Below are 25,933 nucleotides of genomic sequence, written 5' to 3'. Positions count from 1 at the left end.
GTCGTTGTTGCAAAGGAAAAAAAAAATCTCTTTCTCTCTCTCTCTCTCTCTCTGTCTTTCCTTCTCCCCTTTCTTCCTCTTTCTCCCTCTGCGACTCCCCCTCTCTCTCTCCACCCCCCTCCATCCCCTTCTCACTCTCCCCGTCTCTCCCTTCTCCCTCTTTCTCTTTCTGCGCCCCCCTGTCTCCCCCCTCCGTCTCCCCCTCCCCCCACCCACTCCATCCCCTTCTTACTCTCCCCGTCTCTCCCCTTTCTCTCTCTTTCTCTTTCTGCGCGCCCCTCTCTCCCCCCTCCCTCTCCCTCTCTGTCTCCCCCTCCCCCCACCCCCCCTCCACCCCTTCTCACTCTCCCTGTCTCTCCCCTTTCTCTCTCTTTCTCTTTCTGCGCCCCCCTCTCTCCCCCCTCCCTCTCCCTCTCTGTCTCCCCCTCTTCCTCCCACCCCCTCCATCCCCTTCTCACTATGTCTCTCCCCTTTCTCCTTCTTTCTCTCTATGCGCCCCCCCCCCTCCTCCGTCACCCCCCCCTCCCACTCCCTTTCTCTCTCTGCCTCACCACACTCACACCCACACCCTCTCTTCCTTCCCCCTCTCTCTCTCCCTCTCCCTGTCTCTCCCTTTCTCTCTCCCTGCCTCTCCCTGTCTCTCCCTCACCTGATAGCAATCTTGCAGCTGGCGCAGACAGGGATGCGATCGGTGCTGGGGGGCTTGGTGACCGCCTCCCCGACCCGACCCCTCCGGGCCTTGCCGCCCGTGGGCTTCAGGGGTGGGAAACCCCCTCCTCCGCCCATGGGCCGCGGGGCAGGGGCAGGGGGCGGGGGCCGGGGGGCCGGGGCGGGGGGGCTCCAGGGCTTGACGGCCGGGGCGGGGGGAGGAGGCGGGGGTGGGGGCGGGGGCGGGGCCGGGGGGCCGGCAGGCTTGGGCTGGAAGGTGACGCTGGAGGTGGCGGTGGGTGCCGGCTTGGGCGCTGTGCGGATGTGAAACAACGATTCAGTTGTAGTAGTAGTAGTAGTAGTAGTAGCAGCAGCAGCAGCAGTAGTAGTAGTAGTAGTAGCAGCAGCAGCAGCAGCAGCAGTAGTAGTAGTAGTAGTAGCAATAGCAGTAGTAGTAGGAGTCGTTGTCGTCGTCGTAGTGGTAACAGTAGTAGCAGCAGCAATAGTAGCAGCAATAATGATAATAATAATAATAATGATAATAATTTTTAATGATGAATGTTTATACAGCTCCAGATCGTGTGGCGGAAACAAATCAAAGCACTTTTTTTTTCACACCCAACTCTCCACACGCATGCATGACTCTGCTGGTGGTGGTGGTGGTGATGATGATGATGATGATGACGACGACGACGACGATGATGACAATAACGATGATAGAACCCCATCTTGATTGTCTTTTTCTCCCTCCCTCCCTTCCGTTTCTCTTCTGGACACAGAGAGAGAGAGAGAGAGAGAGAGAGAGAGAGAGAGAGAGAGGAGAGAGAGAGAGAGAGAGAGAGAGAGAGAGAGAGAGAGAGAGAGAAACAGACAGACAGACAGACAGACATGTTCTCTCACCAAACATGGGAGCCGGGGGAGGAGGTGCACCGCTCCTACGAACAAATCCAACGGAAACCAATGAAATACCTTGCATTCCCAGAAAATCAGATAAAATTAGATTTAGAATGTAGAAATAGAACGAGGAGAGTACATGCCCATGCAAGAAATGGAAAACAACAACAACAACAACAACAACAATCAATCCAACAAAAATATCTTAGCTCTGTGCGGTGGTCAAAATCAATGGTCAGAGTGCTGGAGTCTCGACCTAGTTTCCTGACTGTCGCACAACATAATTATGTGCACATGTCCTGCTAATGCCTTAACCATCTTCGTGTGTGTGTGTGTGTGTGTGTGTGTGTGTGTGTGTGTGTGTGTGTACGCACGGAGAAGATGAAATACACACGTTACAGTGTATGTATGTATGTATGTATGTATGTATATATATATATATATATATATATATATATATATATATATATATATATATACATACATACGCACGCAGAAGATCAAATACACGCATTATAGATCTTTTAATCCATGTCAGCGTTCGGTGGGTGGTGGTGGTGTGTCCATCGAGATCGATGATGACCATCGTTGTCATCCAGCTGGGGGATGGGGGGAGGGTGGTGGTGGGGTGGGGGGGGGGGAGGATGCTCATGAATCTATCTGTGAATGCGCAGATGGCTGAATAGTCCAATCTGCGCACGAAATGTTCGCTGACAGTTGGGGCAGACAAAGACAGGCATACCATTGTCAGGGAGCTTGTTTGCCCGTGACTTTCTGGCCTGCCTCTTCTGAACAGCTGCAGCAGTCCTGTTGGCCTCGCACAACTTGGCGCCTTTGTGCACAGCAGCGCGCCATTTGTCACGGTCCACTGCAGATTCCTCCCATGAGTCAGGGTTGATATCAAACGCTTTCAGAGAGACTTTCAGAGTATCTCTGAAGCGCTTCTTCTGACCTCCGTGTGATCTCTTCTCTTGTTGCAGCTCGCCATAGAAGAGCCTTTTGGGCAGCCGATGGTCTGGCATGCGCGCCACGTGTCCAGCCCAGCGAAGCTGGGACTTCATCAGGATGGTGAAGATGCTGGGAAGGGTGGCTTTTGCGAGCACCTCTGTGTCTGGGGTCCTGTCTTGCCACTTGATGTTCAGTAGCTTCCTGAGGCATGTGGAAGTGGTTCAACTTCTTGGTATGTCGTTGGTACACTGTCCAAGTTTCGCAGACGTACAGTAGTGTGGGGAGAACTACTGCTCTGTAGACCTTTAGCTTGGTCTCAAGACTAATGCCTCTTCTGTTCCAGACATTTGCATTCAGTCTACCAAAAGTTGCGCTTGCCCATATGCATACACACGCAGAAGATCAATTACACGCATTATAGATCTTTTAATCCATGTCAGCGTTCGGTGGGTAATGGAAACAAGAACATCATATACAAAACGGTCATGCACATGAAATGTTACGTGTGTGTGTGTGTGTGTGTGTGTGTGTGTGTGTGTGTGTGTGTGTGTGTGTGTGTGAATCCTGACTGAATTACACAGGAAACGAATGATGAGATGAGCACTCGATGGCTGGCACCCTGTCCAGGTAGGCAGCATGTTGTGCGATTGGCTCCATATTTGTAAAGCGCATAGAGCTTGGTCTCTGACCGAGGATAGGCGCTATATGAGTAACTATATTTTATCATCACAATCATCTGCTCTCCTTGACCGCAATATCATCTGATAAACTTCCGTTTATCTGATAAACTCTTGCTTGATCAAAATCATTGGCATTGAAACTACAATGAAGTAAAAATAAAAAAAGAATTGGGTTCAATATCGACGTTACATAATACGGGCTGATTCTTCACATGATATCAAATGCAAAGAAGCCTACAAATGCCAATTTGTTGGGTCCGGAAGAAAGACCTGTTCAGCATCGAACTCAAATCAGCCTTTGTCCTTCATTCTTCGTTGGGTGTGGTCTGTTGTATCGTCTACGGTGTATGTTAAATCTGTCAGGTGCTCATTCAGCGTCTGGATTTGAACTCAAACCTAGTGAGTCATCCCGGCCGCATTTGGTTAAATCAAGGTGTACTCTGACAAAAAAATAGACTAACCGGCAGATAGATAGATAGATATATAGATGGATGATATCATAGCAATGCGGTTGAAGAGAACAAGAGTGCTTTTCAGACCATTTAAAAATGGGTTCCCTTGGAATTACGTGGGGGATAAAGCGCAACATTGTACGGAAAAACAACTTAAGTCACGGTTACTTCGGAAAGTATTCTTGACGATACATGAAGAAAAAGACATCATCGACTGGTGTTAACCCTTTGACCGCCAAGCTCGCGTTTATGCACAGGCGTGGTAGAGGTCCCATGTCACTGAAAGGTGACCATTCACTGGTCTGTTATCCATGAACCTACTGCTCTTAATGTTCGGTGGTAGGACAGGCCATATTTTCTATGCATCGCAGGGGGAATCCCCAGCTATTCTTAGCCACTGTCTTTTCTGTGTTTATACCACAAGGGCATTTTGTATTCTAAATTGACTGGCGGTGAAAGGGTTAATCAAATTTGCGATCGCGTGCTTTGTATAAAACTGGTTTTATCATTTCTCGGTATGACTAGGCTATCTTTGTGGTCGTCTGTGTTTAGGAAGAACTTCGGTTGTAAAACGTTTTTATATCAAGAAAAAAAGTTTCCGTGAAACTCAGTTATCTTTGTTGCCGGGTGTGTGTGTGCAGAAGATTTGGGTTTAAACGGGTGTATTTTGGGGGTGAAGATAGTGACATTTTAGGCGGTAGAAAGGTTTGCTACTTTTTGGCTCCGTGCTGTGTTGAAACTTTTTGGTTGTCGCGATCTTTGTTGTATGTCTTGATAAGTGGGGGTTGTATTTCATATTCTGTACAGGCAGATGAATGTGTGTGTGTGTGTGTGTGTGTGTGTGTGTGTGTGTGTGTGTGTGTGTGTGTGTGTGTGTGTGTGCATATGTAATGTGTGTGCGTGTTCGTGTATGTATGTGTGTGAGTGCGTGCATGGTTCTTTGTGTCGTCTGATACATGCCTACATGTATGCGAATGCATTTGCATGTGAAAGGCATTGTCAGAACGGAGCTTGAAAAGAAAACAACCTTCTTTGAAAGGGGTCAAAACAATGACAACAACTCCAAACACACACACACACACACACACACACACACACACAACCCCAAAACCCGAAGATGAAGAACAAGCAATTGTTTATTCATATGTATACGTGTGTTAAAAATCCTACTGTATTTGTGTTTGTATATCATCTCCGATTCATCTTTGTACCTTGTATGTATACTTACTGTTCCTTCCCTTCACCCCCCCAACCCCCCCCTCGCCCCCAATAATCATTGTGACCCCCGATACACGTGCTAATCAAGATAGACAAATCAAATTCTATTCTAACAGTGACAAAGCCTGCACTGAGACTGCTGGCTGCTTACCCCGGGGACAGCGAGAGATTCTGGGTCCGCTGTGCTAGGCCGGCATCATAGGAAGGCTTGAAGGGGGCAGGGCTCGGCTGCTGCACTCCGAAGCTCTGGAAGAAAAGAGGAGACATTAATGTGTACGTGTGTGTATGGGGCGTGGTTAATGTGTACGTGTGTGTATGGGGCGTGGTTAATGTATACGTGTGTGTGTGTGTGGGGGGGGGGGGAGGGCGTGGTTAATGTGTACGTGTGTATGGGGCGTGGCTAATGTGTACGTGTGTGTATGGGGCGTGGCTAATGTGTACGTGTGTGTATGGGGCGTGGTTAATATATACGTGTGTGTGTGTGGGGGGGGGGGGGAGGGCGTGGTTAATGTGTACGTGTGTATGGGGCGTGGCTAATGTGTACGTGTGTGTATGGGGCGTGGCTAATGTGTACGTGTGTGTGTATGGGGCGTGGTTAATGTGTACGTGTGTGTATGGGGCGTGGCTAATGTGTACGTGTGTGTATGGGGCGTGGTTAATGTGTACGTGTGTGTGTGGAGGCGTGGTTAATGTGTATGTGTGTGTATGGGGCGTGGTTTATGTATACGTGTGTGTGTGTGTGTGTGGGCGTGGTTAATGTGTACGTGTGTGTATGGGGCGTGGTTAATGTGTACGTGTGTGTATGGGGCGTGGTTAATGTGTACGTGTGTGTATGGGGCGTGGTTAATGTGTACGTGTGTTTAATGTGTACGTGTGTGTATGGGGCGTGGTTAATGTGTACGTGTGTGTATGGGGCGTGGTTAATGTATACGTGTGTGTATGGGGCGTGGCTAATGTGTACGTGTGTGTATGGGGCGTGGTTAATGTGTACGTGTGTGTATGGGGCGTGGCTAATGTGTACGTGTGTGTATGGGGCGTGGTTAAAACCCTTCTTGGCCGAGAGAGTGGGGGGGTGTCTCGTGGGCAAAACACTCTCCACTATAATCAAATTCTAGTCCAGATAGTCGGGACACGACTGACTTTCATACACTGGATACAATGCAATTCAGTGCAATACAAAGCAATATGATACGTGATACAATACAATACACAGACTGATGGTGTAGTGTCTGTTGGATGTACATGGTGATGGACAATGATGATGGTGGTGGTGGTGTCTGAGTGCTGTTGTTGTTGACTGTGTTTGTATTTGTATTTCTTTTTATCACAACAGATTTCTCTGTGTGAAATTCGGGCTGCTCTCCCCAGGGAGAGCGCGTCGCTACACTACAGCGCCACCCAATTTTTTTTGGTACTTTTTTCTGCGTGCAAGTTTTTTTTAATTTGTTTTTCCTATCGAAGTGGATTTTTCTACAGAATTTTGCCAGGAACAACTCTTTTGTTGCCGTGGGTTCTTTTACGTGCGCTAAGTGCGTGCTGCACACGGGACCTCGGTTTATCGTCTCATCCGAATGACTAGCGTCCAGACCACCACTCAAGGTCTAGTGGAGGGGGAGAAAATATCGGCGGCTGAAGCCGTGATTCGAAACAGCGTGCTCAGATTCTCTCACTTCTCACTGGGGTGGGGGTGGGGGTGGGGGTGGGGGGAACCAACATAATTCCTTGACTTCTCAGAGTAGAACTGCTAGATTGATATCAATGTCTGGAAGTCAGTAAAACAGAGATATGATTTGCAACAAATGAACGAATAAGTAAAGAAATTTCGTAGTGTTCCAAACCTCCCGGGTTTAAAAAAAAAAAAAATCACCGCACACCAGTGACTTGATGAGCTGCCAGTGAAGGATGATATTAAACTTTTATAACTAAACAGAATGGAGATGCGTATTGCAACGATTAAATGAAGTTTAAAATCATAAATTGAAATAACATAAATATACATATATAAAACAACCAACCAACCAACCAACCAAGCAAATAAACAAATAAAACAATAAAGGTGAATGCAGTGGCTAATACACATTTTAGTGCCTTCACCACCTGTCTTTCTAGTACACATCTTGTCTCCCTTCCCTACCAGCCCCCAGCTCCTCCTCCCCTCCACATCCACCTCCCCCCCCCCTCGCCCTCCCCACCACCCCCACCACCCTCTAGAGGCAGACGGTTCCAGTCTCTGGGAGCGTCACTGTGCTGACTGATGGAGACGGGCCACTGACCTGAGGAGCCCCGTAGCCCCCGGCATTGAAGGAAGGAGCAGGGAAGCTGTCATAGCCACCTGGTCTCATGGGGGCCCCTCCTCTGAAACACCACCATCAACAGTATCAGTTTCAGTGGCTCAAGGAGGCGTCACTGTGTTCGGTAAAATCCATATGCGTTACACCACATCCGCCAAGCAGATGCCTCACCAGCAGCGTAACCCAACTGACGCGCTTAGTCAGGCCTTGAGGAAAAAAAAAGAAGAAAAAGGGTAAAATAAAATAAAAGAACATTAAATAAATAAATAAATAAAAATAAAAATAAAATAACAACAACAAAGGATCAGCCAGCCAGTCACCTGATGAGGGTCAGAACGGAACACGTCAGTGGCCTGAAAAACAACAAAGGGACTGTAAAACTGAAACGTACGTCTGTCTGCTGTGCCGTAGTGACTTCCCTTTCAGAGGTAACCTGGCACTTGGGTGGTGTCAAAAGACCGTATAATATAAATTATACGTCATGTATTTATACATCAAATTGTCTGTTAGTGGCACCAGATTGTCTTTTAGTGGCATCAATTTGTCTTTTAGTGGCATCAAATTTTTTTTTAGTGGTATTCAGTGGTTGTCATTTCACATACATGAAGGACACTACTGAAGTCTTACACTGGCGATAATAGTGGCTGAGTTGGAAAACCAGGTGAAGTGAGAGGCCGTCCCGTCTTTCACGGGTAGTCCCTACTGTACATCCACCCACAGCCAAACACCTTGGCATGTATCTCGCACACGGGCATAAAACGGGAGAACAAAAATAATCGGAACTGAGGTAAATCACGAGATTGACTTGCAGCGGAATTGAAGATAACGTTCCATTATTTTGTGCGAATAGATTACAGGGATGCTGCTGCTGCTTATGTAGAAATGCCTGCGTATCTGCAACAACATGTACGGTAGAGCTGTCTTGCATTTAGTCTATTTTTCTCTAGAAAGTCGTGAATATTTGGCAGGGGAGTAATGTGCGCTTCCTTTAAAAACATATCCTGGTGCCAAACAGGTCTGAAAGATACAGACACCTGCAGTGCTGTGAAAAAAAGCAAAGAAAACAAGAGAGGCAAGGCCTTCAAGACTCACTTGTGATAAATTAAGTCCCTTAGCATTAATTACAGAGTAACTTCCCTTCTTTACTATCTGCCCCAAAACGTTTGCAAAATAAATAAAAATTCCATGCTTAGCAAAAGAAGTTCCTGTTTGAACAAAAAATGATAATAATGACTCCTCTTGTTGTTGTGTCAGAATCAGAGGTCAAAGTGCCAAGTTTAGAGAATACAAAAAATATAAATATAACAGTAAATGCAGTTTGCATATAATTAGGCTTCTTTATTTAATTTTTTTGTGCCCATCCCAGAGGTGCAATATTGTTTTAAACACGATGACTGGAAAGAACTGAATTTTTCCTATTTTTATGCCAAATTTGGTGTCAGCTGACAAAGTATTTGCAGAGAAAATGTCAATGTTAAAGTTTACCACGGACACACATACACACAGACACACGGACACACACACACACACACACAGAGACAACCGAACACCGGGTTAAAACATAGACTCACTTTGTTTACACAAGTGAGTCAAAAAGCACTGCCTTCAACTGGATGACCCTGAACGTGTGGTCCTCTTTCCTTTCAGAGCTTCCACCAGGCCTGTGGCACACCCAGCTGTGGGTAGGAGTAAACAGGAGAGAAAAACAACAACAACAACAACAACAACAAAACAAAGACACTTATGCTTCACATGGGGGTTGATTCAAATCCATGCCTTTCCTTTGTTGTCAATGTCTCACGCTGACCATTTGGCCTGTTTGGCTTGGTTCCCTCTTCCCTCTCTGGCTGTTTGGCTTGGTTCCCTGTTCCCTCTCTGGCTGTTTGGCTTGGTTCCCTCTTCCCTCTCTGGCTGTTTGGCTTGGTTCCCCTGTTCCCTCTCTGGCTGTTTGGCTTGGTTCCCTCTTCCCTCTCTGGCTGTTTGGCTTGGTTCCCTCTTCCCTCTCTGGCTGTTTGGCTTGGTTCCCTGTTCCCTCTCTGGCTGTTTGGCTTGGTTCCCTCTTCCCTCTCTGGCTGTTTGGCTTGGTTCCCCTGTTCCCTCTCTGGCTGTTTGGCTTGGTTCCCTCTTCCCTCTCTGGCTGTTTGGCTTGGTTCCCCTGTTCCCTCTCTGGCTGTTTGGCTTGGTTCCTCTTCCCTCTCTGGCTGTTTGGCTTGGTTCCTCTTCCCTCTCTGGCTGTTTGGCTTGGTTCCTCTTCCCTCTCTGGCTGTTTGGCTTGGTTCCTCTTCCCTCTCTGGCTGTTTGGCTTGGTTCCCTCTTCCCTCTCTGGCTGTTTGGCTTGGTTCCCTCTTCCCTCTCTGGCTGTTTGGCTTGGTTCCCTGTTCCCTCTCTGGCTGTTTGGCTTGGTTCCCCTGTTCCCTCTCTGGCTGTTTGGCTTGGTTCCCTCTTCCCTCTCTGGCTGTTTGGCTTGGTTCCCTCTTCCCTCTCTGGCTGTTTGTTTCCTCTCTCTGTTGTCCTCCACGGGTCTTCTGGTCTGCCCCTTGTTCCGTCAACGTGTGGGGTCCCCTCGGCTGGGAGGGGGACGGTGAGGTGAACGGCACACACAGTGCATAAATGATCTTCTTTCTTCATCTCGGGACTTCACGACCCTCAACGAAACCTTCACAACACCAAGACGTAAACAGAAAAAAAGCAACAACGTGTCAATCTGGCCTTTGTCGTAAAACCCAGCTCTCCACTTCTTCATCTCAGTGTCTGCTGTGGTACTGGCTGAGCTCCCTTTCAGAGGAACACCTAGCGCTTCGGTGGAATTCGGTGGTTCCTGACTGATGTGATTTGAGCATAATCATATGCAGGACTATACCGCACATTGAGCTCCTCGTTGACAGCAGTATTTGGAAGATGTTTGTCATTCTTGTCCTCAGTCGGGAGCTGAGTCCTGGGACGGTGCTGGGCTTTGAAAATGCTGCTGATATGATTGTTAGCGGCGACATGTGTTCGAGAGAGAGAGAGAGAGAGAGAGAGAGAGAGAGAGAGAGAGAGAGAGAGAGAGAGAGAGAGAGAGAGAGAGAGAGAGAGAATGAATGAATGAATGAAAACTTTATTTTCCAACGGTGAAGATATTAGCACTTTGGCCGACTTACACATCTGCCGTTGTTCTAAGAGACACACAAACATGTACGCATAGAGAGAGAGAGAGAGAGAGAGAGAGAGAGAGAGACAGACAGACAGACAGAGAGAGAGACATAGAAAGAGACAGAGAGAGAGAGAGAGAAAGCGAGAGAGAGAGAGAAAGCGAGAGACAGAAAGACAGAGAGAGAGACAGAGAGAGAGAGAGAGAGAGAGACAGAGAGAGAGAGAGACAGACAGACAGAGACAGACAGACAGACAGACAGAGAGAGAGACAGAGAGACAGACAGACAGACAGACAGACAGAGAGAGAGCTTCCAGTGTATGACTGCAGAGGGTCTGAATCATCCAAGTCTGATTCATTGACCGTGCTGGTGGAAGCAATGTATTTCAGTCTGTGCTTTTGCCCGGCACGTCGTATCCACAGGACATTACGATGCACTGTCGGAGACTGCTGTCACTTGGAAGAAAAGAACTGGGATCTTCACTGTAAATGCACTGATAACGCCCGCTCACATGCATACGCACATAACACACATACAAGTGCGTACATAATATGCATAAATATACGCATGCGTCATTCTCTAATCCACATTCACGCGTAAGCATGTACGCACACGCACACACACACACGCAAACACACACACATGCACACGCACACGCAAACACACATATTCATGCGAGCACACACGCACATATGCACATCCTAAGATCACATGACGATACTAAACATGAATTTGTTTTTACACAAATCGAACAAAAAGAAAATGAATTAAACATTTCACGTCAATGACTAACATGCAAACACATGCAACGACTGGGCTAAATACATAATAAGACAAAATTATTATAAACCAGGCGGATGTAAACAATTGAGGATGTTCACGCATTTTCACAGTCTATGTAATCACTAACGCCTTTTAGTCAAAGAGAGAGGGAGACACAGAGAGAGAGAGAGAGAGAGAGAGAGAGAGAGAGAGAGAGAGAGAGAGAGAGGGAGAGAGAACAAACACATCAATCTATCACGTAGATTAATATACCCACTTTTTCGGAACGTTCTCGTTCTTTCCTTATGGGATAGAATTCTTTACAATTACACACACATACATACATGTACACACCCTACTATACAGCCATGCAACATGCTCTCTTTAAAGATCATTTTCGTTCCAATGATCACGCATAATAACAAAAAAAAAAGACAACCAGTAACTAAACAACATTCAAACACTGCATCCAGAAAAACAAAACAAAAAATAGAAAACAAAAAAGAACAAAAAAAACACCTATGATTTGGCATACATAGTCACAACTACACAATTCAATGCAAAACCCAAATGCTTTTCTCTGTTTTTTGCAGTGGACAGGTATCCGAGGAACAAAAGACAAACACGATGTATTTTCGTACCATTACGGAAACATTTTAAAGGGAAATAGCTCTTATCTTCAAAGCTTATGCACTTCATCCGTTGTTCCTTCCCTTTGACCATTCTTCTTGCAAATGGATTTTTTTTTTTTCCCTGTGCGCCGAAGATTTGTCTTCATTGAGTCAGTCTTTATCTGTTATTTGAAAATATGCTAATCTGTATTGACTACACCATTTAAGAGGGATGGAAAATGTTAAGCAATCTTTTATTTGTTGTTACATCTCTCTCTCTCTCTCTCTCCTTTATCATCAGACGCAATTTCTAGGGTTTAAGCTGGCCCTGTCGTTCTTGTCTAGGGTTTAAGCTGGCCCTGTCGTTCTAGTCTGGGGTTTAAGCTGGCCCTGTCGTTCTAGTCTAGGGTTTAAGCTGGCCCTGTCGTTCTAGTCTGGGGTTTAAGCTGGCCCTGTTGTTCTAGTATGTGTTTAAGCTGGCCCTGTCGTTCTAGTCTGGAGTTTAAGCTAGCCCTGTTGTTCTAGTCTGGGGTTTAAGCTAGCCCTGTCGTTCTAGTCTGGGTTTAAGCTGGCCCTGTCGTTCTAGTCTGGGGATTAAGCTGGCCCTGTCGTTCTAGTCTGGGTTTAAGCTGGCCCTGTTGTTCTAGTTTCGGGTTTAAGCTTGGCCTGTCGTTCTAGTCTGGGGTTTCAGGTTTAAGCTGGCCCTGTCATTGTAGTCTGGGGATTAAGCTAGCCCTGTCGTTCTAGTCTGGGTTTAAGCTGGCCCTGTTGTTCTAGTCTGGAGTTTAAGCTAGCTCTGTCCTTCTAGTCTAGGGTTTAAGCTGGCCCTGTCATTCTAGTCTGGGTTTTAAGCTGGCCCTGTTGTTCTAGTTTCGGGTTTAAGCTAGCCCTGTCGTTCTAGTTTCGGGTTTAAGCTGGCCCTGTTGTTCTAGTTTCGGGTTTAAGCTGGCCCTGTCGTTCTAGTCTGGGGTTTAAGGTGGCCCTGTCGTTCTAGTCTGGGTTTAAGCTGGCCCTGTTGTTCTAGTCTGGAGTTTAAGCTAGCTCTGTCCTTCTAGTCTAGGGTTTAAGCTGGCCCTGTCATTCTAGTCTGGGTTTTAAGCTGGCCCTGTTGTTCTAGTTTCGGGTTTAAGCTGGCCCTGTTGTTCTAGTTTCGGGTTTAAGCTGGCCCTGTTGTTCTAGTTTCGGGTTTAAGCTGGCCCTGTTGTTCTAGTCTGGGGTTTAAGCTAGCCCTGTCGTTCTAGTCTGGGGTTTAAGCTGGCTCTGTCGTTCTAGTCTGGGGTTTAAGATGGCCCTGTTGTTCTAGTCTGGGGTTTAAGCTGGGCCTGTTGTTCTAGTCTGGGGTTTAAGCTAGCCCTGTTGTTCTAGTCTGGGGTTTAAGCTAGCTCTGTCCTTCTAGTCTGGGGTTTAAGCTGGCCCTGTCGTTCTAGTCTGGGGTTTAAGCTGGCCCTGTCGTTCTAGTCTGGGGTTTAAGCTGGCCCTGTCGTTCTAGTCTGGGTTTTAGCTGGCCCTGTTGTTCTAGTCTGGAGTTTAAGCTAACCCTGTCGTTCTAGTCTGGGGTTTAAGCTAACCCTGTCATTCTAGTCTGGGGTTTAAGCTAACCCTGTCATTCTAGTCTGGGGTTTAAGCTAACCCTGTCATTCTAGTCTGGGGTTTAAGCTAACCCTGTCATTCTAATCTGGGTTTCAGCTGGCCCTGTTGTTCTAGTCTGGAGTTTAAGCTGGCCCTGTCCTTCTAGTCTAGGGTTTAAGCTGGTGCTGTCATTCTAGTCTGGGGTTTAAGCTAGCCCTGTCGTTCTAGTTCTGGGTTTTAGCTGGCCCTGTTGTTCTAGTCTGGGGTTTTAGCTGGCCCTGTTGTTCTAGTATGTGTTTAAGCTAGGCCCTGTCTATCTAGTCTGGAGTTTAAGCTAGCTCTGTCCTTCTAGTCTAGGGTTTAAGCTGGCCCTGTCATTCTAGTCTGGGGTTTAAGCTGGCCCTGTTGTTCTAGTCTGGGGTTTAAGCTAGCCCTGTTGTTCTAGTCTGGGGTTTAAGCTGGCCCTGTCGTTCTAGTCTGGGGTTTAAGCTGGCCCTGTCGTTCTAGTCTGGGGTTTAAGCTGGCCCTGTCGTTCTAGTCTGGGGTTTAAGCTGGGCCTGTCGTTCTAGTCTTGGCCATGGCAAGCGAATGGTGACAGTTTGCAGCGTAGTACTGACGACCACGACACAGTGACGAAGAAAGTGAACACATCACCATCAAGCAAACTGAGACACTACAGCGAGAACTAATGTTCCACATCATGCATTTATACTTACCCGGCATTCTGGCTTACACCTTTCTTTTCTCTTAGTCTATATTTGAAAGAGTAGAATAAACATATACATTATACAGGATTAAAAAAAAACACACAAAAAAACAAAAACAAACAAACAAACAACACACATAATAACACACACGCGCGCGCGCGCACACACACACATACACACACCACTCACGAGAGTGAGTGAGAGAGAGAGAGAGAGAGAGAGAGAGAGAGAGAGAGAGAGAGAGAGAGAGAGAGAGAGAGAGAGAGAATCTACCAAACATCGCATCACGTAAGTCCATGCTTCGAAATACGCTTGCACAACTAAAACCCAGGCTGTTTTTGCGCTCCCACTGAATATTGATACACATCTCTCATCAGTCACTGAAAGGAAGGTTAAACAGGAGAAATGTTCTAAATGAATACCAGTCCTTCACTGACGAAGAATATTATGGGTTGTTTGTCAAAGGAATCAAAAAGGGGAAATGAAACTTCTTCTTCTTCGTTACCTGGGTGCCATCTTCACGCTCACTCGTATACATGTACTGACGAGTGGGTTTTTACCAGCACGGCCGTTTTTACCTCGCCGTATAGGCAGCCATACTGTGTTTGCGAAGGTGGGGAAAAACAAAACAAAACAAATAAAATAGTACCCCGCCCCCCAAAAAAAAAACACACACAAAAAAAAACAACAACAAAAAACCAAAAACCAAGATGAAATTATATATAATGTTAAAAAAAAACACGAAAAAACAAAAAAACAACAACAAAACAACAACAACAACAAAAACAAAAAAACCCAACAAAAACAAAAACAAAAAACAAACAAACAAACAAAAAAACAACAACCCCCAACCTTCCTTGATCTGTTGGGAAGGAACGCATTAATTTTCTAAACGTTTCAGCGAACATAGCTAGATGCTGGCAACACGTCTTTAGAAAAAAAAAAAAATCTGTTATCATTATTGTTCTTTTTTCACTCTAGGAACAGGGGGTTGTACGGATCTCAGACGAGAAGACGGATTGCATCGTCCGACACCCAGCTGTGGTCATCCTTTTCCCCCTTCCCCCTGACACCGATAAACACACACACACACACACACACACACACACACACACACACACACACACACACACACACACACACTCAGTCTTACTTCCCCCTGACACCGATAAAACACACACACACACACACACACACACACACACTCAGTCTTACTTCCCCCTGACACCGATAAACACACACACACTCTGTCTTAGTTCCCCCTTACACCGATAAACACACACACACACACACACACACACACTCTGTCTTAGTTCCCCCTTACACCGATAAACACACACACACACACACACACACACACACACTCTGTCTTAGTTCCCCCTTACACCGATAAACACACACACACACACACACACACTGTCTTACTCCCCCCTTACACCGATAAACACACACACATACACACGCACACACACACACACACACACACACGCCACACACCCAGCTCTGTCTCTTTCTTACCCCTACACCGTAACCACACTCACATCCACACCCACACACCTGTTTACATCCCCAACCATTTCCTGTGCCACACCCACTTCTCACTCTGTTTTATTTTTTTATTAGCAAACCGACAACACCCTCTGCTCTCACAACCACCACACACACACCACCCCCTGTCTACTCTCCCCCCTCTACATCTTAAATCATCACCCACACACACTCCTAATCTCCTCACCACACACACACACCTCTAGTCTTCTTACCACACCCTCTAATCCCACACCACCACCACATCAACCATCGTGCACCCACACACCACTAAGTCTCCTCACACCCACACCAAACACGCCCCCACGTCTTACATCGCCCTTACCCCATAACCACACTACTCCTCACTCAATATATAACACCACCACCCTCTCGCCACTCTTTCACCCCAACCCCCTCATCTCCACTTCACACCACACCCACATCTGTCTCTCTCTTCTCCCCTAACCTTACTAATCCTCTCTCACCTCACTACACCACACACTCTCGCGTCTCCTCTCTCTCGACCCACCTCTCTGTCTTCTCTTTCTCCCAACCCTCTAATCCTCCTCGTTTTGACCCCACCTCTCATTTCTCTCTCTCCCGCTTCAACCTTCGGCTCTAATCTCTCCATCCTCTGACCACTCTCTCTTTGTCTTTGGCCCAACCCCCCCTAATCTCTCTCTCTGTTTTGACCACCTTCATTTGATTCTCTCTCTTTGACCCTCTTAAACCTCCTCTAACCCCTCCTGTCAATGTTCCTCTTTAAAATCGTCGATGGTTAAGCCCTCATGCTGCCCACACTACAAATCCGCTCAGGTTTTTTGAATCTCCTCTCTTCCCCTCTTTTCCCAATAAGTTTGACTAAAACCCTCCAACCCAGCCGTTCTCTCCTTCCGAATGCATAAACCTGTATCACAACGCCTCTCTCTGAAAAAGCATCCCCAATTCACCAGACGTTTTGTCCTCTGCGCCCCTTGTCGTACCCAATCGTATAATCCACTTTCCATGTCTTCCATTTTCTGCACTCCAAGCCTACCTAACGCGCATTCTTTCTGCTGTCAGGCATCTGCTCGCTGTTGTGTCAACGTCTTATGATTTTCTCTCAACGCAGTGCGCCTCTCTTGATGAAGCACTAACTCTGTGAAGCGTTGCCACACCATCTGACAACCCATCCCCGACATCTACTGGATCCGGCCACCAACCGGTGCACTCTACAATCATTACACTGCACACCCTCTCAACGTCTGTCGTACCCACCCCTCCTGTGTATCTGCGTCCGTCTACCACCTCCCTCTTAAGTCGCCCCACCCCACCCCCCCTACAACTCTCCTGTCCCCCACCCCTCAAATCCTGCCTCACCTCCCAATCCCCACCCCCACCTCCCCACACACTCACCTGCCCCCCATCCTCTCTTCACTCGTCTCCTTCACTCTTCTCTATAATTAGTATCTGACCCACCTCTGTTTCTCTCTCTGTTTCTGCCCCAATTCCCTCTGTCTCGTCTGCTGACTCTGTCTTGTCTCACTCCTCTAGTCTGTCTCCCACCTCTCTCTAAATCTCTCTCTCTCTCTCTCCCCGCGCCGCTCGATCTCCTTCTACTTTTCGCCGCCAACCTTCCGCACTTCCTTAACAACTATCTCTCGACGACTAACCCATCCTGATCTCCACTGCATCAGCCCATACACCCCTCTGCAATCTTCTCGCAATCACCCCACCACTACACTTGCACGCATCACAACAACTCAAACACCATGTTTGCCCAAACCACAGTATAGCTGTCTCGCCTGGAAACCCGCTCTTGTTCTCTTTATCACCTCCCCCAACCCCTCTTCTATCTCTCTCTCCCTGACCCCCCTCTCTCTGTCTCTCTCTTATCTGCCCATCTCTCTTATCTGTCTTCACTTCTGACCCCCACCCCCTCCCCTGTCTTCTCTTTTCCGTCCCCATCCCTTCTTCTCAGTTTTCTTCTCCTCTCTTTCCCCCCACACCCTCTCTCTCATCTCTCTCTCTCCTCCACTGCCCTCCCCTCTCTCCTCTCTCTCTCTTCTGCCCCCCCCGCTCTAAACCTCTCTCCTCCTCTGCCCCCCCTCTCTCCTCCTCTCTCTCCTCTACCCACCTCTCTCTCCCTCTCTCTCTCTTCTCCCCCCTCTCTCGTCTCTTCCTTCTCTCTCTCTCCTTCCCTCCCTCTCTCTGTTTCTCTCTCCTTCTGCCACAACCTATTGACTAAATTCTCTCTCTGTCTGACCTCCACCTCTCTCTGTCTCTCTCTCTCTCTGCCCCACACCTCTCTCTGTAATCACCTTCCATCTAGACCCCACCCTCCCCTCTCTCTCTCCCCCCACCCTCGTCGTTCCCTCTGCCCACACTTCCTCTCTAACCTCATCTCTAAACTCCACTCGCTCTTCTCACTCTCCTCTCTTCTTCCCCTCTGGCCGAACATTCTCCTATTCTATCTCCTCCTGCATCTTCTTTTTTTTCTAAATCTCTCTCTCTGTCCCCATCTTTCTAAATAATGTCCCTCTACACCCCCCCCCCACTGTCTCTCTCCCTACCCCAACATCTCTAAATCTCTGTATCTACTAATACCCTTCCCTCTCTAACTCTATGCTCCATCCCTCTACTATATCTCACTCTAACTCTTTCTCTCTATGCTCTCTCTGTGTCCCCGACCCCCTCTCTGTCTGTGCCCCCATCCTCCGGTCTAACTCATTCCATCCGTCTTCCTCATTTTCTCCCCCCACCCCCATCTTTCTGTCTGTCTGTCAGTCTGTCGGTCTGTCTGTCAACCAGTCTCTTTCTTCTCTCTCTCTCTCTCTGTCTCTCTCTCTGTGTAAGCCACTAATCTCAGTGGTGTGAGCGTTGCCACACGCATACTGATCAAGACCACATGCCGGCCGACATACTATGGATCCGGCGTCGACGCAAGGAACGGAGTGCACACACCAGACATTACACTGCACTACTGCCTTGGCACCGTTCTTCGTACCCGTACCGCTCCTGTGTTATCTGCGGCCTCCACCACCCGCTCCCCGAGCCCCCACCCCCACCCCACCCCTTCCCTTCCACCCCTCCACATACCTCCCGACTCCCCCCCCCACACACCCCCCCCCCACACACACCCCCATCCTCCACATGTGGACCTTGCACCGTTGTCCTTCACCTTCTCTTACCTGTCTCTGTCCGACCTCTGTTTCTGCTCTCTGTTTCTGCCAGTATATCCCTCTGTCTGTCTGTGTGTCTGTCTCTGTCTCTGTCTCACTCTCTCTATGTCTGTCTCCTCACTCTCTCTCTCTCGCGCGCGCTCACCCCTGTAGCGTAAACGGATTTGTCGGCCGCACACTCCGACACTTCCTTGAAGCTGGAACTGAAATTCTCGCAAACGAACTAAAACACACAGACATACACACTGACACACCCATACACACACGCACGCACTTACACGCAAGTACACGCACGCACACACTGAGACACGCACACACAGACACACTCAAGAGACACACACAGCCTCTTTAAAGAGAACACAGTATGAGCTGTTCGCCTGGAATGTGTTACAGATCTTGTTGGGCAACTTGTTGATCACCCCCCTCTCTCTCTCTTTTCCAAGCCTCCCCTCCCCCTCTCTCTGTCTGTCTTTATCTGTCTCTCTTTCTCTCTTATCTGTCTGTACAACTTTGCCCCCCCCCCCCCCCCATATTTTCTTTTTTCCGTCTCTCTCAGTCTCTCTTTTTTTTCAAGTTCTTTTTTTTTTTTCGCTCTCTTTCCCACCCTACATCCTCTCTCTCTCTCTCTCTCCTCCACTCCCTCTCACTCTCCCCCTTTCTCTCCTCCCCCCCCTCTTTCTCTCCTCCTCGCTCTCCCCCCCCCTCTCTCCTCCCCCCCTCTCTCTCTCCTCCCACCTCTCTCTCTCCTCCCCCCCCTCTCGCTCCCCCCCTCTCTCTCCTCTCTCTCCCCCCTCTCTCTCTCCCCCCCCTCTCTCTCCCCTTTCTCTTTCCCCTTCCCTCCCTCTCTCTGTTTCTCTCTGAACTCTCTCATTCTCACTATGTCTATTATGGGAACTAATATTTCTTCTCAGTCTGTCTGTCTGTCTGTCTCAGTATCTCTCTCTCTCTCTCTCCTCCCACACAGTTTTTGGCTGTATCATCACTTTCCATCTTCAGACCCCACCCCCCCCCCCCCCCCCCAACCCCATCCCCCGTCCCCTTGATACCACACTTACCTTCTTCTTTACCGTATCATCTCCTAAACTCCACTCGGCCTCTTTCCCTCTCCCTTACTTCATTCCCCTTCTTGGCCCAACATTCTCCTAGTTCTTTCCTCCTGCTTTTCTTCCTTTCTTTCGTTCCATATTTACCTGTGTGTGTGTTGCCATGGAAATCTGTCCGTGTCGGTTCGTTTACATTACCGACGATGCCCGTGTTCTTTTTATGTGTTGTGTGTTGCTGAATCATCCAGGAATGTCTGTCTGTCGGTCTCTCCCTCTCCTTTACCTCTCTATCTGCGTCTGTCCCTCTGTCTGTCCATCCTACCCCCCCCCCTATTTCCCCTCCTCTCTTTCTCTCCTCTTCTTGCATTCCCTTCCCATACCCTTCCAACTTCTCTTTCTTTTCTTTCTCTCTCTTTCTCCCCCTCCCCCCTCTCTTTCTCTACATTTTAACACACACTCTCTACTTCTAGCCCCTCCCATCTCTCTTTTTATCTTTTTTCCCTCTCTCTCTCTTTCTCCCCCGCCCCTTCAGTCTATTTTTTACTCTCCGTCTCTGTCTGTCTCTCAGTCTGTCTCTGTATCCGTTCTCTTGCACACACCCCACTCCCCCCCCCCGTCCTGTTTTTTCACTGGCCCCACTCCCATCCTTTTCATTTTCATCTGTCTGTCCCCTCCTTTCTTTCTCATCTCAGATTCTAAATTCTACTCCATGAGAGTGCGCCACCTCAGAATCATGGTTTTAGTGTTCGTGCTGGCTATCTGGGCATCAGTTCGTGTCTGACTCGTCTGGGCGTCGGTCGCTTACATCACAGCTCGCGACGTTCGGTTAATGCGAGTTTTTATTCGCGTAACTGATGTCAGTTTTAAACCTCTTGATGGGATACCTCATGTATAAAGTCTTTTGCGGTTCACTATTTCTGAAAATTCCAGCACATGAGAGGGTACCACTTCAGAAATCGTGGTCTGAGTGTGCGAGCTAGCTATCTGGGCCAATCAGTTCGTGTCTAGCTCGTCTGGGCTTGGACCCCCCAACCCCCTTCTCTCTCTGTCTCCCTCTTTCACCCCACAGAGAGTGGAGTGGATGGAGTAGGTATACTCTCTTTTGGTACAGCTACTGAATTGTGCCGACTGTGTAGGAACCAGGTCAGGCGTATACACGCCGAGTGGATATGCACGTGCATGTGTTGCTTTTTATTCTAGGCTCACTCAGGTGAGATATGGCGGTACCCGGGTTCTCCCTGCATGCGTCACTCGAGGCGAAATGCAACTGCAGGAATGAATGGCCTGTGTGTGTGTGTGTGTGTGTGTGTGTGTGTGTGTGTGTGTGTGTGTGTGTGTTCTCTACACTTTCAGATGTAACTGAAAGTACATCAGCAACAACAGTATTTTGACGACAAAAAATATGCCACACAGAAGACCTCGACGTTAAAAGAAGGAAAGAAAGAATAATAACAATGAGTTAAAAAGAAGAAACAAAAGGAAAAGGAGGAAGATGAAGAAAAAGGAGGGGGGGGGGGGGGGGGGGGGGGGGGGAACAAGAAGAATAACAAAAGAAGATCAAGAGCAAGTGACAAAGGATAACAAAAAAGTAAGAATGCAAAAATGACGATCAAAACATACATCCCCAGGTACCCAAAAACAGACAAATAACATATGAACAGCAGCTTCTGAGCTACACACACACACACATACCTTTGGAGCAGCAGGTCCAGGCGGTTGCCAGCGGAGATGATGGAGTTTTGGGCCTCTTTGTGACGTAAGAATGACGTGTCAGCGTTGCCGATCTTCAGGATGACATCACCCACGTGCAGACCACACTTGGCTGCCAGGCTGCCCGGGTTTACCTGTATGCTCCGCATACTGAGTATTTATGGGTGGGGATAGTTCCGTACCATACGCTTTGTAGGTATATATATATATATATATATATATATATATATATATATATATATATATATATATATATGTGTGTGTGTGTGTGTGTGTGTGTGTGTGTTGGGGGGGAGGGGGGGGGGGTGAGAGGACCCCGGATCTAGACCGCAAACCTTCCAGCCTTGATAAAATCAGTCACTCCAGCCTACCTGTCCATACCTTGGATAATAAGACAATGCTGGACAAGTCGACTTGAAATTTTTGTCTCCATGTTTTTTTCTTCTCTCTTTTGGTTTGGTTTGCCCCCGCGGTTTGACTGATCAAGAGGGGCTGTATATGCCGATAATAAAGAGAAGTAACTCTTTCCATTTACAAGGTACACAACTTGACAAGTTAATGCTGCTTACAGTGCTACCGATTCAGCCAGAACACAATACAAATAATAGATACATCGGAACAAACCCAGCCACTTCGTCCAAAAAAGGAAGTTCCGGTCTTGTCCTTATGCCGATCATTTAACATATACACACAGCAGCGATGACAGAAGAAATATGAATATATCATCAATGTTTATCAATAGTTGTTTGTTTTTGCAGTGGCCAATAAATGTCTGTTGATTACAAAAATGAGGGGACAGGGGGTGGGGGTGGTGGGGGGGGAGAGCCTCGCGGGGGAGTTTAGCCTACTGTTACTGTTTGTAAGACAAAACGGACCCATCATTCGAAGGGAGACCTCTGGTTTGTGTGTCTATACATGCGTGCGTAAGCTGGTGCGTGCGTGCGTGTTTGTGTGTGTGTGTGTGTGTGTGTGTGTGTGTGTGTGTGTGTGTGTGTGAGAGTTATATTCCATGTTATTTTTTATGTTTCGTGATTAACTCTAAGTCTTGTTGTTGTAGTTGTTGTTGTTACCGTCTACACCGAGTGTCCGTACCGATTTTCTTTTTTCTTTCTTCTTTTTCTTTCTTTCTTTTTTTCCCCTTTCATCTTTTGTGCGTGTGAGTGGGTGTGTGTGTGTTTGTGTGTGAGGGAGGGCATGGTGTAAAGAAGCTTCCAGCTTATCCAGTTACCCTCAATAAAACATTTGTTCATTTGTTCATGTTCCCTTTTATTTTCCCGGGTGTTAGCTGGTTCATGCGAAGCACAGGTAACAGTGATTCGAAACACGTGGCTTTGTCTCGTCAACAGCAACAGCACTTATTCCTTGGTCAATGTTTTATGCTTCTCTTCTCCTCACTTCAGTGTCTTCTGTCATGTTCATATGTTATCTAGATTACACGGTATTGGTCTGTCTGTCTGGTCTGTGTGTGTGTGTGCAATGTCCTAACCTGAAGGATTTTGCCGAGTCCTGAATGAATGCTGCTTGTCTTTAAAACACATTGACTGTCGGGGATAAACAGTAGAAAGAGATGTTTTTTTTTAATCATATTTTTTATTTCTATACATTAAATTTTTTTTTTTTTTTTTAGAAAGAGATGTTTTAAGTCATTAATCAATATTCAGAACAATTAGCCAAAAACTGAGAAATTTTTCTGGAGATATGTCACTCTAGATCAAATATGTGAATTTTCAGCGTTCTAAAGATATTTCCCTTCTTTTGATGGTGTCATCAATGACGTCACTATGAACGTAACTGCTACGTCGGAAGGCAGTCAAGGTCTTTTAATATTTCTTCGTCGTCAGTGCTGTCCGTGCTGGTCAAATGATGGGTATTTTTGTATGAACGGATTTGGAGCTTCCTTTTTAGCGTGTGTTTGTGTGTGAGCCTATAAGCTCTTTGACTGATCCGCCGCCAGGCGTTTTACATTTAAACCTGAGGTTGTTGTACCCTCTGCTTCAGATGCACGTCTTACACAACTACAGACCGTCAGTGTACCTTCAGATCTCAGTGAATTCAGAAGCTGGCAGGTTAGGGAGGCGGCGGGCCGTGGAAGAATCGGTTAGGCGTTGGACTTGTGATCCAGTGTTCACTTCACCAGTGATCAGGGTTCCAAGCCCAATTTCGGCATCGTGTTGTGTCATTGGGAAAGGCGCTTTACTCCGATTTTCCTCACTCTATATGATAGTCAGTCGTGTCCGACTATGACCATCAGAACAGCAGAGGAGGCAACTGCTGTTCCGACTATTTGGGCTTGAATTTGATTACAGTGGAGAGTGTCTTGCCCAAGTTACATCCCCACTCTCTTAGCCAAGAGGGTTTTTGGACAGTCGGCGTTGGGATGGTTCCCAAAGGCCAACTAGCCCACAAGGCTGCAGCACTAAGAGTCATAGTCCTTCACAAAAGACTAAACTGTAAATGATTTCCCATTGACTGGAGGAACCATTGATAATACAGCTCTCACTTTGCTGTTGGCCCAAATGTAAACTTCTGTCAATCTGTGATATAAGCTCAGTGTTGGGCCCTAGACGTACTGAATCTGAAATCACTACCCCAATGACCGTAAAAGGCTACGGTATCCTTGACCTTTTTCTTTATTAACCTTTCAGCAGCCTTGGACTGCGGCGTGCTTAGCAAAGGTTGGCTGTGGGACAAATCAGCTGTAGGACAACGGGATACGTACTGCTGGGCAAGGGAGATAAGATACAGGACAAAGGGAGACAGCTGTGGAACAAGCGGAGATTTGCTGCTGTGAAAAAGGGACAAGATGTAGGACAAAGGGGGTAGAGATAAAGTGTAAGGCAGTGGAAGATGATTATGGTGCATGACAAAGGGTGGTAAACTGCAGGATAAAGGGAGATAAACTACGGGTGAGAGGGGACAAACGAAAAAACGGAGGGGAAAACGTGTTCGGCCGACAACCAGTTACTAGTTACCGGTAACGTGCAAATTACTGCTATTGAGCGCGACACAATTGTGTATGTATGTAATACTATGTATGTATGTATGTCTGTAGGTAGGTAGCGTCGGTAGGTAACGGATGCGTGTATGTACGCACGAACGTAGATATGTAACGCGGTGCAGATGTGCAACATATTTCTAGGATCAGTCTCTATGACCCCATCCTACTGCCCCTTGTGTGTGTGTGTGTGTGTGTGTGTGTGTGTGTGTGTGTGTGTGTGTGTGTGTGTGTGTGTGTGTGTGTGTGTGTGTGTGTGTGTGTGTGTGTGTGTGTGGCCTGATGTGTGCACGTTGCAACAAACAGTAGGTGCTGCACAGCCCCGGTTCCATGCTTTACCTGGATGGACGGATGGATGGATGGATGGATGTGTTGAAGTGTGCCAGCGTATTTCGCGTCACCAGTACTGACGAGTCGCTGACAGGTATGTGTCTTACGCTGAGCCAAACAATCCTCGACCCCCGCAGCCTCCAGTGTGGAACAGTAACTTCTCGTTATCTGTTGACGGTGTCTGTCTCTACCTGGCACACCCCTGCCTAATTATGTATCCTTCGTTTCCGTCACCATCGTCGTCTCCGGCCTATCACTCACTACCACTGACCACCAACTTCACTACCACTGACCACTGACCAACAAAAAGGTACGATTCTTCCCTGTTGTTTAAAGATCACCAAGGGCCGTCTGTTTTTTCTTTTCTTTCTTTCTTTTTTTTTTTTTTTTTAATAACAAAGCAAGCAGAAAAACAGAGAGAGAGAGAGAGAGAGAGACAGACAGACAGACAGACGGACGGACTGACAGATAGGCTGACGGACAGACAGACAGACAGACAGACAAACGGTGCCTTGCAGCTCAACTGGTGCCCAGGAGCCAGTTGCATTGCTCGGACGAAGAGCCTAGTATGGTCGTAACCCGCTACTAACTGTGTGTTACTAGTATGGAACTGACCAGTGGCGTAGTTCGGTCAACGTAGGCATTGAGTCACGTGTAACTGTTAAAAAGTTAGAACCAAGCAATGCAACTGGCACCAGAAGAGAGACAGGTGGCTGGGTGACGGAGGGAGAGGGAGGAAGGGTTTCCGGCAAGAGAGGAGAAGTGTAGAGGCGAGGACAAAAGCGTAAGGATGGTAGGAAGCAGCACAAAGATGTTCCCTGTGTTATACGTATGTGTGTGTTGGCAAACACTGACTCTCTCACCCTCACTTTGCCTCACGTTAAAAATAACCCCCCCCCCCCTCCTCACGCCCACGGCCCCCCCCCCTCCCACCCACCCCCCACCCCCCAAAAAAGAAGAGGAAGCAGAAGAAAGAAGATACAGATAAGGGGAAAAAAAACAGAACGAACGGAAAAGAAGAAGGGATACTTTATACTGGGCGGGACGTCGTTAGCGGCGAAAGTGAAGAGAGGTAGGGTAATGTGGGGGCGGGTGGGTGGGTGTGGAGGCTGAGGCTGTAAACTTGGGACGAGGTGTTGAAAAAAAAGACTGAAGAAGAGGCAGTTGGGACGGGGAGTGGGAGGGGAGGGGGGGGGAACGGGAGGGTGCGGGGGAATCTAGGTGGCGCGGTGAACATCAATGCGTGTGTGTGT

At 47.6% G+C, this 25,933-nt stretch overlaps 1 protein-coding gene and 1 long non-coding RNA gene across 3 annotated transcripts in view; both read right to left on the bottom strand.

Moving 5' to 3' along the window:
• The window catches only part of LOC143292380 (uncharacterized), a 122,043-nt gene that overhangs the window by 59,804 nt on the left and 36,306 nt on the right, over positions 1-25,933 (bottom strand). The gene's annotated exons all lie outside the window — the stretch shown is intronic.
• LOC143292377 (PDZ and LIM domain protein 7-like) overlaps positions 1-25,933 on the bottom strand; it is a 34,558-nt gene that overhangs the window by 7,809 nt on the left and 816 nt on the right. The window contains exons 2-7 of one of the 2 annotated variants that reach the window (XM_076602595.1): positions 21,338-21,489; positions 13,921-13,956; positions 7,114-7,195; positions 4,992-5,086; positions 1,549-1,583; positions 650-962 (exon numbers count right to left, since the gene is read on the bottom strand). In XM_076602595.1, coding sequence (XP_076458710.1) covers positions 650-962; positions 1,549-1,583; positions 4,992-5,086; positions 7,114-7,195; positions 13,921-13,956; positions 21,338-21,489 — 713 coding nt within the window. The remainder of the gene's footprint in view (positions 1-649; positions 963-1,548; positions 1,584-4,991; positions 5,087-7,113; positions 7,196-13,920; positions 13,957-21,337; positions 21,490-25,933) is intronic. The other variant, XM_076602596.1, reaches the window with a different exon arrangement.

Source organism: Babylonia areolata, chromosome 18 (assembly GCF_041734735.1).
Source record: "Babylonia areolata isolate BAREFJ2019XMU chromosome 18, ASM4173473v1, whole genome shotgun sequence".
Lineage (NCBI taxonomy): Eukaryota > Metazoa > Mollusca > Gastropoda > Neogastropoda > Buccinidae > Babylonia > Babylonia areolata.
Note: the sequence above shows the minus strand (reverse complement) of the source record. Positions and strands in the feature narration are given on the sequence as shown.